The sequence below is a fragment of the Pipistrellus kuhlii genome, unplaced genomic scaffold (assembly GCF_014108245.1).
Source record: "Pipistrellus kuhlii isolate mPipKuh1 unplaced genomic scaffold, mPipKuh1.p scaffold_m20_p_9, whole genome shotgun sequence".
Classification (NCBI taxonomy): Eukaryota; Metazoa; Chordata; class Mammalia; order Chiroptera; family Vespertilionidae; genus Pipistrellus; species Pipistrellus kuhlii.
The window spans coordinates 48,314,812-48,329,125 of record NW_023425595.1 but is presented as its reverse complement, the minus strand read 5'-3'; the positions used below and the strand labels follow the sequence as shown (position 1 = coordinate 48,329,125).

The 14,314-nt window shown below is 48.1% G+C and overlaps 1 protein-coding gene across 1 annotated transcript; it reads right to left on the bottom strand.

The window, feature by feature from the left end:
* Positions 1-1,205: 1,205 nt before the first annotated feature.
* MTNR1B (melatonin receptor 1B) lies at positions 1,206-13,776 on the bottom strand. Its single transcript, XM_036427374.2, has 3 exons — positions 13,551-13,776; positions 3,162-4,479; positions 1,206-1,334 (listed from the first exon to the last, which is right to left on the bottom strand). The coding sequence occupies exons 1-2, from the start codon at positions 13,774-13,776 to the stop codon at positions 3,608-3,610; spliced, it is 1,098 nt and encodes a 365-aa protein (XP_036283267.1). The 3' UTR covers positions 1,206-1,334; positions 3,162-3,607.
* Positions 13,777-14,314: the final 538 nt, after the last annotated feature.

The window sequence follows — 14,314 nt, the reverse complement described above, 5'->3', positions numbered from 1 at the left end:
TGATTATAATTTATCGGCTTGAGATATTTCAAAGAGAGGAAACAGAACTCTATTACTAGTTAGTCTTTTCCATTGCCCCCCTGAAAAAAATATTTTATTCTGCTGTGATTATTGTTTCTTTGACCACGGTTATTTAGATGTGCTTAATTTGCAATACGGAAAGGTACAGGGAAGAGTTAATATAGCAGGTCTGCGACTGGCATCCTTAGGAAGGCCTGCTTGTAAGGCTGGCTTTGGTGGCACCTGGGAATTGGATTTCAAGAGGGTTTCCACCATTCTGAACCTGATAAGAGCGGCCCATTGAACATAAACTATTTATACAAATATTGCGATTTATGATGACCACCAACTTTCTCTGGGGAGTCTGCCAGCCAGAGCGTGCCTGTGTGACTAACCTCCAGATAAAAATCCTGGACATCTAGGCTCAGGCCAGGTTCTCTGCCAGATAATGCTTAATGCTTATTGCCAGAATAACTGTTTCCCATGTGACTCCATCAGGAGAGGTCTCTTGGAAATTGGTACCTATTTTCAGCCAGATTTTCCCCATGTCGTTACTAATTTTGCTTTGTTTAATTTTCTCTGCACTGTTCAGTTTTCTGTAAGCCCTTCAAATAAACTTTCCACATCTGATATTATATTTTTCATTTCAACAATCCCTTTTGGTATACATTGCATCTCTACACTAAAATTCGCCATCACACGGGTTGTCCACCTTTCTACCACAGCTTTTAACACATCTGTCAAAAGTTGTCTTAAAGTCTTTGTCTTCTGATTCCAACCTTTGCACCATCTGTGGATCTTCTTCTATTGATGATTCTTTTCTTGTTCCTGGGCCACATTGCCTTTCCTCTGTGCATGTCTCAAAATGTGAAAAGAACAGTCAAAACAGAAGCAGAATACATTAATCCCCAGGAAAGGGCATGCCCTTCTCCTGTCAGGGTTCTAGTGGGGTCAGGGGTCAGCCTCAGTCTAATTTGTAGTGATCTGGGACTACCCTTTGCTGCGACTTTAGTCAGATTCTGTTCAGCACTAGCTGCAAACATTCTGAAGGCAGAACTACAGGATTTCCTCTTGATTAAGCCACCCACTCTGTGGTACTTTTTATGGCAGCCCCCGTAAACTGATATAGATGGAGAGGAAGGTTGCAAGGTGGTACAGTCAAACAAACTGTCCAGAGTCAAGAAATCAGAGGATGGATAGAGACCCCACACTATTATAGCAAAAGTGTCTTTATTTAAGTCACAGCCGTTCCATGTGAATATGTACATGGCCCCAAGTCCCAAGTTTTTCCCATGCCCCTTCCTTCTCTCAGCTCCTGGGCCATCATCCAAAACCTGCAGAAACATAAAAGGTCCCAGTGAGTGGACTGTCCAGGAAATCGAAGAGAGCTTTTTGTTCCTCCAATCTGTATCTGTATCTCAGCTCAAAGCTAAGGATAAGGGGAGCACGAGAGGACACCTCATTACCTCCACGACAGGAGTGAAGGGCAAATCCATGCCTTTGGCAGAGCAAATATATGCCTTACCTGGTCAGCTCATGCTCTGCCCAGAGCCAGGAAAAGGGGTCGTAGCTCAAGGAAAAGACTTAGGCCTCATAAGTCTCTCAGATAGAACTGGGAGGCCTCCTTGGGCAGGACTCTCCACCAGAGCTGGAACACCTACACTTCTAACTAGTTTGGTCCTGACCTCCAGGGGCTGAATCAGATTCCCAGGGCCTTCCCCATATTTCCACGCTGGAAACCTTGTTTGTGAGCCCAGAGCATTTGCTAATGTTTAACAAGCTCCCAGGCAACAAGGTGACTAACCACAGCACCCGGCCTGATGCCTCCCATTAAGTGGGAAGGAGAGCATTCAGCCCAGTGAGGAAAGATCAACCCACTAAGAATCTTTCTCTAAGAATCAGCGGCTGGCTGAGGGAGCTTCTCTCTCTCTTTGGAGCCCCAAGGCATTTTATATACTTGGGGTAAGTACTCCACTCCACTTTGTCACTGCCACACTTTCTAAGGTGTATGTATAGGGGGAAGGGGGCCAAAGTGGGTGCTGCCATCAGACAGACTTGGGCTCCACACTTAGCTTTGGATTCATCAGCTCTGTGAACTCGGGAAATCATCTCACTTCCTTGAGTTTCAGCTTCTTACCAAAAATAATGAATAATAATATCCTTTCAAAGAGTTTGATAAGGACTAAGTGAAATAATACATACCACGGATGTACCACAATGTCTGATACAAAGCTAGCACCCAATAAATGTTAGCTGGTATATTTTGTTAACATACTATGGCTTCTCAGAGGGCAGACAACATGCCCTTTGTTGCTTCTGATAGGCTGGTACTTGATTAGTATTTGTGGATTTGAAGGAGGCAGATACGTCTGTTGGTGCTAAATGAAGACCTAATGTCTACAAACAGCAAGTTCATAAACACACTAGCAGTCAGAAATCCAAATGGAGCTGCCCTTCTCCCTCTTCTGCACACATCTTCCCTTTCTCTTTCCTCCTGTTCCTTTGTGTGTGTGACTGCTTCTCTCCTGCAGGGCTGTCTTTCATTTTGTGTAGTTAGAATCAGAGTAAAAACTAGTAATGACTCAGTGCTAGCCATGTGTCAGGCATTGTCCTCAGCAGTTCATCACAACTATCCTATAAGGAACTGGATGATCCCATTTTAAGGCGAGTAACTGAGAAATACTGAGGTTAGGGAACTTGTCACAAGTCCCTCAACTGAACTTGGTGAAATCAGGCAAGGAAACCAGGCAGACTTTGTGTTTCAAGCACATGAAGAATGATGTACAGCTCATTTGTGGTATGTGTCCATGTATAATGTGATGTGTACATATATGCAGAGCACATATACTAAATGTACCAATTAATAATGCAGATTTTTTTCAATAGATGGAGTTACACATATGTTGATATATGTGTGATTTGATATGTATGCTATTTTGTTGTATTGACAGCAAGCTTCAAAACTTCATTGTCAAATTTTCTGAAGTTGTTAACATCATAGATATTTTTACACTTACTATAGTGTATGTGGTAGCATTTATAATGATGGTGTGTGTACAGGTGCATGTATGTGTGTGTAGGGAAGGTCAGGGAGGGGAAAAGTAGGCCACTTGCCCTCTGCAGCGATCCAATCCCCCTGAGTCCCCTACACAGTTACCCACCTTTCAGCTCTGCAGAGCTTTCTCTTTTATTCTTGCTAACTCGAAGATGTCCATTCCTGCCACCACTCAGGGGAGAAAAGAGAAAGCAGCAAGGAGACTAAGGGATTGAGAGCGCCCGATGGGAAAGAATTAGCTGCTTCTGCCCCAGGCCTTTCCTTATTCAGTCTCTTCTTTAGACCTTGTAGCCGTCAAGCCTTGAATGCACCACTGAGAGTGTCTGCCAGGTCCAGGCCTATGCTCTGCGGGACCTGGCCCCCGGTACCTGTAGCTGTCCCTTTGACCAGCATGAACCAAGGGTGGCAACAGGCTCCTGTCCACAGGTTGAAGTTCCAAATGCCATGGGCTGTCACGCTCACAGGACAACGCAACACAATGTCTGATCTTGGAGCAGATTCCCTCCTACCAGTGCCGAGTGTGCCGTCCAGCCGGTGTGTCTCTGATCCAGGCTAGAGAGCGCCTGGCTGGACGGGGTGCTGGGCATTAACAACAGGCAGATCCTGGCCCTGGTGCCCCTCAGCGTGGCCGCCCCTGCACGTGTCCCGAAAGCCGAACCACGGGTTCCAGAGGACCGAGACAATCTTCTTGTATTCCCTGCGGAAGTTCTGGTTCAGGAGCCCGTAGATGACGGCATTGAGGCAGCTGTTGAAGTAAGCCAGGAAGTAGCTCGTGACAAAGAGCCCTTCCGGCACCCGAGGAGCCATCTCCTCTGGGCTGATGGCCACGGCGAGGCCGATGCAGTTGAGCGGGGCCCAGCAGATGGCGAAGATGACAAACACCACGAACATGGTGAGGAAGCTCCGGATGTCACTGGGCCGCAGGCGCAGCCTCCTCTCGGACTTGACCTTCCTGCGGGCCTGGAGCACCAGCAGCCAGATGCGCAGGTAACAGAAGGACACGACGGCCATGGGGAGGAGGAAGTGGATGGCCACCACCGCCACGGTGTACTGGGTGCTGGTCGTCTGGATGAAGGTGCAGGAGTAGATGCGGGGGTCGTACTCCAGGGACCCCACAAAAAAGTTGGGCACCAAGGCCACCACGGTGAGGAGCCAGACGAGGCAGATGAAGAGTGGGGTGTGCCAGTGCCGGTAGAGCCGGCTGTAGGCCACGCTGTGGCAGATGTAGCAGTAGCGGTTAATGGCGATGGCCGTGATGTTGAAGACAGAGCAGATGACGCTCAGGCCCATCACAAAGGCACTGGCCTTGCAGTGCACCTCCCCCAGGGCCCAGCCGTCATGGAAGATGGCCATGAGGATCAGTGGGTAAGGGTACAGGGCCACCACCAGGTCAGCCAACGCCAGACTCACCAAGAACAAATTACCTGGAACAGGAAACAGGAAGCAGGAGTCAGGATGAGACCTCGGGATTTCTATTCTGTAAAGTGTTCTAGTCTTTGTCCAGTTCTTCCATAGTAACTAACTATGGGTCACTGTTAGTATTGGGACTGGAAACCATGTGGTTTTTAGAGACACGGAGATCTGGGTTCCAACTGCACTCCTGCTCACTAACTGTGCAACTGGAGCCGTTGCTCAGACTCTCCGAGACTCATTTTTCTCATTTGTAAACTGGGGATGATGATGCTGCTTTATACTGTAGCTGTGAGAATTAAATAATGACTCATCATGCTTGGGGGCACAGCGGGTGCTCACGAATGGCAACTGGCTTCATGACAGGCACAGATGCTCCGTGGTTTTGATCATTTAACTCCGGCCATGATTCTGGGGAGAAGGATCTGAGAATCAGGAGTATGGACTTGTCATCCCTCCCCTTTTTCTGTCCCACTCCCACATTTCTCTCTGACAGTTTCCTTCTGCATCCTCTTCCCACTGGTTAGCAGGCACTTTCCAAGAGTTTTTAATTCATTTTTCTAAGTGTGAATTGTATTTTGCAGGTGGCATGGAAGAAAGGTTTTGAGAAAGGGAACAAGGAGTTCTGGTGTTCCACAGTCTGCCTTATCTGGGGCCTACACGAAGCCATGTTGCCATGTTGCCATGTTGCAGACACCCGGCATGGTGGTTCAGAGTCCAGTTCCGTGGAGGGGAGGGGCTGTGGATGCTCCCCGTCTCCCAGCATCCACAGGCCTCCCAGCTGTGCCTGCACATTCCCTCGCTTCCTGACTGCCTCCCGCCTCTGAACAGAACATTCTCCAGCATCACCAAGCTCAGCCATCTAGTGAGAGCCTCAGTGAACCTCAACAGCCATCGATCAGAATGTTGCAGGCAGGTTCTGGGCCAGCATCCTAGGGAGGAGACAGGACTTGATCCAAAAGAACACAGTCTCTGTTTCCAAACAAACACTGGCTCATGAATGAAGCACCAAAAACCTGACTGTTTGGACAACAGCAAGTTCCTAATGCCATCTGTTGTATGCACCGAGTGTCGTACTCTCTGAGCCCCTACGGTGGGCTCAAAAGACACTCTCCCACCGGCAGAGGCTCTCGGGGATGCAGTGGGTGCTGGACACAGTGTTTCAAGTCCTCTGCCCTCTTGCCACATGGTGAAGAGTGGCTGACCATAGAGGGCAGGAGGAATGCATTCGCAGGGGGATGGACTCTCTAACGAGGTAAGGACATTGATGCCCCACTGCCACCGTGCATCTGCTCTGCGCTCCGGAGGCCGATGTGACCAGCCCAGGGACCCAAGAGTCAGGCAGATAGAAGAGTCCAAAAAGCACAGAGAGGCCGGGCTGTGGTCTGGCTCCAAAAGGATTCAGATAAAGGGAGCCCCAGAGCCACCCAGCTGGGGGTGCCTCTGGGTCAGACCTTTAGGTGAGATGGACTCCAACTTGCAGTTAAGAGCCTACAAGGTTCTCCAGCCCTCCCCTGTCCCAACACACATTCTCACCCCATCTCAACAGGGTTTCCATGGGACATGTTCCCTGTTCCCTTGGCAACCTGGAAGGCCCACAGGCAGCCTTCCTGAAGTGCCTATTTTGGCCACAGAGGTATAGGGTCAACCCCACTCAGAACCAACAGAAAAGAAATCTGTTCGCTCCCTGGGAGTTCTCAGGACCCAACTACTCCTAAGTCCAGACAACTGGGTTAGGGCCCGAGGGAGACAGGATGGAGAGGAGAGAAAGAGTTGGACAATTGGAGTGTTTGTGAGGTAGTGAGTGTCCCTGTCCCTTGAGACATTCTCATAGAGGTTGATAGCAAAGGAGACTCCGGCCTCGGATTGACCTGCAGGATTCTGTGCTATTTTAAGAAATCTATTTTACGCAACGGGATAAAGCCCCCTTGTGTTTTCTTTCTGGTTGATTCTACAAGGCAAGCAATGCACACCTGAGGATTTTCCTGGGGTGTGGAGGGGTCTCCTGCTTCTCCATTTAATTTCCAGCCTTGTTGGCTGTCTCCACCGGTAAGCTCTTTCTCTGACTCCCCTACTCAGACCTCATTTGGTTCCCAAAGAGTGGGGGTATTTCCTTTCTCACAGTTCTTATTTTCAGCTGAATTTTAAATGTCCCCAGCTGAGGTGGCGCTGGGAGCTGGAGTGACTTGGGATAATCTCAGTTTGGCCACTTTGTGCCCACGTGAACTTGGGTGAGTTAATGAACTTCTTTCTCTGTGAAGATTCCTTCATCAGTTCCTTCCTTGCCCCTCCTCATGCACACTCCACTCGGCTGTTTTGATGAGGAAAACCGCTTCTTTCCAGCACAGGAGTACTGGTCTCTGCCAGGCCTGCTAAACGGCAAACAAGCTTTTGGTACTTGCCAGTACCTGGGGAGAAAGTCAAGAGCTGCCGGGAGCCGGTGCAAGCCCAGCTCTTTCCCCAGGAAAGTGAGTCAAGCTCTGCCGTGTTAATTGGCTCATCCCTTCATAATGCCCCACAGGCTGGCAAACAGCTGGTAAACAGTGGGGAGGACACATCCAACTCCACGTGGAGAGTGATTCAATGACTCTCCCCTATTACTCCGGCTGTTCTTAAAAGGCTGAAATCAGCGAGTTTATGCTGCACAGTTATCTGCCCAGATGTCCTACTATCTTCTGGTTTTCCTGACATCATTCTAAGTCAGGCAAATAAAATTCTGATTTTTGTCTCCCATCTGTAAGAAGTCAGGTTTTATCTGGATGACAGTCAAGGAAAGATCTGGTTCTCTACCCATCTCTTCCCCAGACAGGTGAGGAACCAACCAGGATGCACACAGCCCTGGTCATCACCCCGAGCACAGCCTTCTGATGAATATTTATGTCACAAGTCCCCATGCAACTTATTTCTGTTTTTCTCCATCAGACAGGGCAGACAACAGGGTTCTGTTTACTAATATGTAATTCCTTTCCACATTCACACGCAAAGCACAACCTTTCACATATCAACCATCATGATTCCCTCTCCTGTCCCCTCCTCTGTCCTTCTTTCTGGGAAACCTATTTCTTGTTGAGAACCTGGTAAACTGGGAAAGAGTCAGCGAGTGTTGAGCTACCTAGTTTCCATCAGATAGGAGAATTCTGGAAGACTAAGCTACCTTTAAGCCCTTACCTCTCATCCTCATGCCCACCCTGCATGCCGGGAGAAGAGTTTGTTGGATTTAAATTGTCGCTCGTCACTGTGTAGAAATACAAAGCCATTGAGTAATTTACTTAACAAATATTGCTGAGTGTTTGCTAGGTAGCGGCTCTGCCTTTGCCAGGGCTCAGGGAAACGTGGTGAGCAAGATAGGCACACCCCCTCCCTTTACAAAGCGCAGGGTCTCAGAGAGGAGGTGCTTAAATAAAAACAAGATGCAGTGAGGATTATGATAAGGAAGTCAACAGATGGTCTATTATTTCTAACAGGATTAAACTTCCGGTGCGTTGAGGTCTTTTCTATCTTCCACCCATTCAAATATGTAATACACTGACAGTACTGAGTGCCTACCATGCTTGGATAGGCACAGTGATGAATGAAAGACACGGCCCCTATCGCTGAGATGCCAACTGTGCTTTTGGGGAGCAGACACAGAAACAGTGGCCCTTCGGTGTGGTGAGAGCTGGGCGGAAGGCCAGAGGAGATGGTGGGAACAGTGGGAAATAAATAAGCTGGCGTGGACCTGGGGTAGTGACGGGGGATGGGGCTTCTTATGCAGGGTAATTCAAGAAGCTGGAAAAAACCACCAAGACCCTGCAGCAGGCTGCCTGCATCTCACAAATAGGACCCCTCAGATAGGATCTTGTATGGGAAAGGGCATAAGAAATGAATGTGAGATAATCTTTATTACTTTCTAAGGATAGGCATGTGAAATCACTGTGTACAGATCATTTATCAAAAACTTGATTTTCTTACAAATACTAAAATAATGTCTTTTATGTTAATGTAAGCTGTTAATCTGGTTCCCAAGTTATTTGAGGGCAGGAATTATTTTCTTAAAAAATCACATTATTTATGAAAATCCTAGAGTATGTGGGTGGGTCATAAGGGCTGAACTGAAATCTAACTTCACTTTAATTAATGGAGGAAAGGATGGCAAAGCAAGCTAAAAAAAGAAAATATGTTTAAGAGCTTAAGCATTCATTAAAAAAAAAAAAGTAACTGTTTATTACAAAATATTCTGCCAGAATCATCAAAAGAGATCACTCTGAGACTCAAAGTAGCATTTTACTATCTGAATTATATGTCATAACAGAACAACAATTGGTAAAGCATCTTAAAGTTCATGATGTGTATTTATATTAATATAAATTGACTCATGTTTCTCAACAGAGTCCCTTAATGTTCAGAGTGTGATTTCCATTTTCTAGACCAAAAATCCAACACATGAATTATGTTACTAGCCTATAGCCACACAGAAAAAAAGTGAAGAGAAAAAAAAAAAAAGAAAGAAAGAAAAGAAAGCCTATTTATTTGCTTACTAGAGGACTTCATGCACTCTGGGGGGTGGCTGTGTCCTTCAGCTAGGCCTGAGCCCTCTGGCAATCCAGGAGCCCTCAGGGGATGCCTACCTGATGGCTTAGGCTCACTCCTCACAAGCCCACTTCCCAGGCAGACATCCTTAGCCCTGCTGCAGAGACAGGAGAGGCTCCTGCATTGCCGATGCTCTCACCAACCATGAGCCTGGCTTCTGACTGAGCAGTGTCCCCTTCCTGTGGGAGCGCACTGATCACCAGGGAGCAGCTCCTGCATTGAGCATCTGTCCCCTGGTGGTCAGTGCTCAGCATAGCTACCGGTCTTTCGGTTGTTGGGCCGCTTAGACTTTTATATATAGAGAGATGTCTGCTGAGAATGGAAGGAAGGTAGAAGGAGACATAAAAATCAAGGAAAGCTTCTTTTCCTTTTATTAAAAAAATATATTTTTTATTGGTTTTGTACAGAGAGGAAGGGAGAGAGATAGTTAGAAACATCGATGAGAGAGAGTCATCAATCAGCTGCCTCTTGCACACCCCCTACTGGGGATATGCCCGCAACCAAGGTATATGCCCTTGACCGGAATCAAACCCGGGACCCTTCAGTCCCCAAGCCGACGCTCTATCCATTGAGCCAAACCGGTTTCAGCAAAGCTTCTTTTCCTTTTAAACACTGGAGATACCTGTATGTGTGTGAATGTGTTGCCTAAAGGGAAAGAGGCAAACATTAAATAAGAGAGAAGGACTTTGATGGAGGAAGGTTCCAGAACAACATGGGAAGAAAGAGATAGTAAAATTCCAGGGACTGACATTGGGGAGGTCTAGTCTGGGGTAAGAGTAGTAGTGCCAGGTACAGGGAAAGTCCTCGGCTACTGTCAGGAGACCCCCAAGTGTGACAGGTACCCAGGAAGCACACCCTGAGAAGGATGAGATGCCAACCCTGTGCCAAGTGTGCTATGCAAGGCTGAGAATACAGCAGAGTGAGCACATGCCTGGCCTGACCTTCTAAGTACCGTCAGTTTCCTGCATCTGTCTCCCCCTTCCCTCCATCCCTCCTGTCTGCCTTTCTCTAGTTCCACCTCTGAAAAAGTCAATCCAATGCCTGCAGCAACAGAAGCGGCAGACAGGGCAATGTGTGTGTGTGTGTGTGGGGGGGGGGGGGGGGGGGACACGACGACTATGATGCTGATCACTTACCTTGCTATCAGGAATAACCCTATTAAGAATGACAGGGGTCTGCCCCACAGAGAAACCAGGTTTGTAATAGTCAAGTAAAGGATACTGATGTCTGCTATGAAAGATGCTGTGGCCTTAATATGAACTGTGTGCCTTGGTTATTGGAAATGTGTGTTCTCATTGTCATGCCTATCTTAATACCAAGGAATTAAGGAACCAGACTTAATTATAGAATGGTCTGAGAAAAGTGTTTCTTAAAGGAAACCCAAACTCTTTAATAAGAGAAGACCTGATTAATAGTGGAATGAATGGTGCTAACTATATATTCAAAATTCAGTTTTTTAACTATAGAAAGATGTTAAGAGTGTGAAAGAAAAGAGCCACATGCTAACCTGACAGGCTCAAGGAAGGCCTGAGTGGCAGTCTTGCAAACTCAGAGACCTAAAGTAACCACAAAAGATGGTTTGAAAATTAAATATCTAACTATAAACAGGTTATAGTGGTTAGTTATGTCCCAGATATTTCACCTGACAAAAATCAACTTAATATCTTTACTGAGCCCCATCTGCCTACAGGCCTCTAAGATAACATATCTGTGAGATGTCTGGGTAACTTGTAACTTCCTTTTTACCCCAACCCCTCAGGGCACAACAAATGGCCTTGAGACATTCCCTCATTGTTATTGTTATTAAGTTAATTGTCAACTGTTAATTACATTAAAGTATCCTGTATCCATCTCTGTAAAAGAAGCTCATGTCCATCATTTCACCTTTTACCCTATCCCAGACGTCCCCCCCCTGCTTTGCTCTGTCCCACCTCCCTAATCTATCACCAATGAATTTCATGTAACTCACCTACATCCCTTTCCATTGATTACAATGTATAAATATAGTAGATATGTAACCCACCATTCTTCGGAGTATTATCTCAATCTGTTGAGGTTCTGCTTCCTGGCATATGTCCACAGTTTAGCTCAAATAAACTCACTAAAATTCTTTACAGGTTTCAATGTTTGTTTGTTTTTTTCATTAACAAGAGGAAGGGAGAGGAAGAGAGCGGTAGAATCATCAATAAGAGAAAATAGTTAATTGGCTGCCTCCCGCATACCCCCAACTGGGTGAGGTCAAGCCTGCAAGTCAGGCATGTGCCCTGAGTGGGAATCAAACCATGACCTTCTGGTTCACGGGTTGACACTCAACCACTGAGCCACACCAGCCGGAATCAAAGTTAAGTTTTTAAGCATCTTCTGAAATCTCACTCTGCCAACATTATTTTAAGTCAATACTGTGATTTTTTTCATTACTATCATTAGTAAAGCCAATGGTAAAATAAGAATTGGTTAAATTGCATGCTTAGAGCAGTCCCCGGTGTGCGAGGAATCCATGTTATGTAGAGACAGTATTAAATTTTTATTTTCTGGTGCTGAGCTGCACAGACTCAATGGGAGGCGGGAAGGATGGAATAGAGGACGTGCCAGAAATGTAACGCGCCCGTGACCTGCTCCGACCATGATCTCAAATCACTAAGGTTTCTGTGAGCCCTGCTACGGGGGCAGAAAAGGCCAGCAGGACAGGAGAGGGGGAGCGGCACACTCTGCCCTCAGCTACCTCCTCTCTCCTGGCAGGTGGCCCGCAGTACTGAGCAGGGCCACAGCCTGCTCTCCACATCCCATCCGTCAGGGGGAGAGGTGGCCAGTGTCAGGACCTGGTCCTCCCTGCCCCCGTGCCTCTGGGAAGGAAATGAATGTTTGTGGCTGCTGCAAATAGACCTTGTGATGGTCAGTATTAAATACAGCTTTCGAATCATAACTTGCTCTCTCCTAATATACAGGCTTTTCCTCAAAGGACACAATAACATCTTGAAAATATTCCAAATAATACTCGCCACCGCTACTGAAAGGGCTGAGTTAGGAAGCTTGCTTCTTCTTAAGATAATGTTTTCCATATTAGGGACAGAAGCTCACTTTTGTTTGTTCTTTAGATAAAAATCCTAGAGCCACAGGGCCATCCTTAATGTAAACACAGAGCCATCGACTAAAAATGGCCATTCTGAACAGTCTAGCTCCTTAGGAATGCATGTAAAGCTACATAGTTGGCTTTCTGCTGTTATCTTTTCATTTTAATTCACACCAGTGTATGAGTAACCTCTAAGGCCCAAACTGGGAAATTACAAAATGACAAACAGGCCATTGAGCTTCTTCCCAAACAGAAATGGTCAGCACACTCCCAGGACCCTCCAGGGCCAGAGTTCACCACTCCCTCCCTCTGGTTGTATCCCCTTGCAGACCTGAGAGTGAGAAAACAGAAAGGAGAGTGGGCTGGAAAGGAGACAATATTTTCAAGACTGCAGCACTATTTGGCCAAATCATTGTTTTAATCCTCGATCCATCTCATGAATGCCCTGTCCTCAGGACAAAAGCATACCAACAAATAAAACAACCAACACACACACACACACACACACACACACACACACACACACCCCGTCTCAAAGCAAACCCAGCTCGGTCCAGGCGGAGCCTGCAGATTTCTGCATTTGCACTCTCTGGGTTGAAACTGGATCTTCCAAGGGCCTGGAGATAAGTTCCTGACATAAAACCACCGGAATGCTTCCATTAATTCACTCATTGTCTTAGCAAATATTTCCTAAGCACCTATTGCTTAAAGCCACAGCGCTTGAGGGGGAGAAGGAGAAGTATTCCAGATCCTCAGATCTCGGTGGCCAGAGAGGGGCCCAATCCAATCTGGACCTGCACAAACTGGAGCTCCAGGGAGTCGAGGCTGTCCAGCCGCGTGGGTACCCACAGCTCCTGCGCCCTGCCACCAAGGGCGCCAGAAAAACTTTCCCCAACTAAGGTGACCAGACGTCCCGCTTTTGTCAGGACTGTCCCGCCCAAAGCACGACGTCTGGTCACCTTACCAAGTCATGCCAGCACCGGTGTGCCAAGTGCACCCTCGGCAACTCCAAGAGGCGAGCGCCACAGCCGCACGCAGGTCGGAGGGGAAGGCAGCAACTCACCCTAACTTTTTTAAAAATATATATTTTATTGATTTTTCACAGAGGAAGGGAGAGGGATAGAGAGCTAGAAACATCAATGAGAGAGATACATTGACCAGCTGCCTCCTGCACACCCCCCACCGGGGATGTGCCCGCAACCAATATACATGCCCTTGACCGGAATCCAACCTGGGACCTTTCAGTCCACAGGCCGATGCTCTATCCACTGAGCCAAACCGGTTTGGGCACTCACCCTAACTTTTGAGCTCATGGCCAAACTTGGGGGCTAGATTAGAGAGAAAGGAACGGGACCCTGGCGCCGAGGAAGGACTGGGAGGCGGATTGCGAGGTCAAGGGCAAGGGCAAGGGGACCGCCCGCGCCCAGAATCGGGCACGGCACTCACCTGCGTAGTTGCGGAGCTTGCGGTTCCTGAGCACCGAGAGGATGACCAGCAGGTTGCCCAGGACGTCCACCACGGTGGTGAAGACGAGCACGGAGAACAGAGCGGGCGCCACCCAGGGGGGCCGAGGGTGCCCGGACGGCTGCCCGCCGCCCGCTCCGGGCCAGCCCGGGCGCAGGGCACGCCCGGCCGCCTCGCAGCAGTTGCGGAAGGAGCCGTTCCCAGGCATCTCGGACCCCGTGCGCCGCCGCCCCCTTTGGCCGCCAGGAGAGGCGCAGGGCGCAGCGGAGCTCCGCACGGCCTGGCGGGAGGCCAGCGGGGAGGGAGCTAAAGGAGTAATTAAGTCCCGGCAGGGGGCGGAGAAAAATGTGGGAGCAGACGGAGGACTTGGGGTGCAGGCTTTGCCAAAAGGAGAGGGTCCCTTGGTAGTTTGCTCAGGAGCAGCTTGCTCTCCCACCCAGAGACCAACTCTTGTCTGGCCCCGCTAAGACTTCAGTTTCTGAGCGCAAGGATCTCCCCTTCTCCCCTTCCCTCAACCCCCAGAAGCTGCGCTTAGAGGGGGACACCCGGGTGTGCAGACTGGATAAGGTGCTGGTGATCCAGATCAGCTGTTGACAGAAGGGCAAAGCCTAAGTCTAAAGAGCATGTAATCCCGAGGCTATGGGAACATAGCCCAGAGCGAAGTAGGGTGGAAAGTTATACTCGCTATATGGAGTAAGCTAATTAAACATTGCAGAGAAGGAGGTTTGCTTCCCCTGATGATCTCG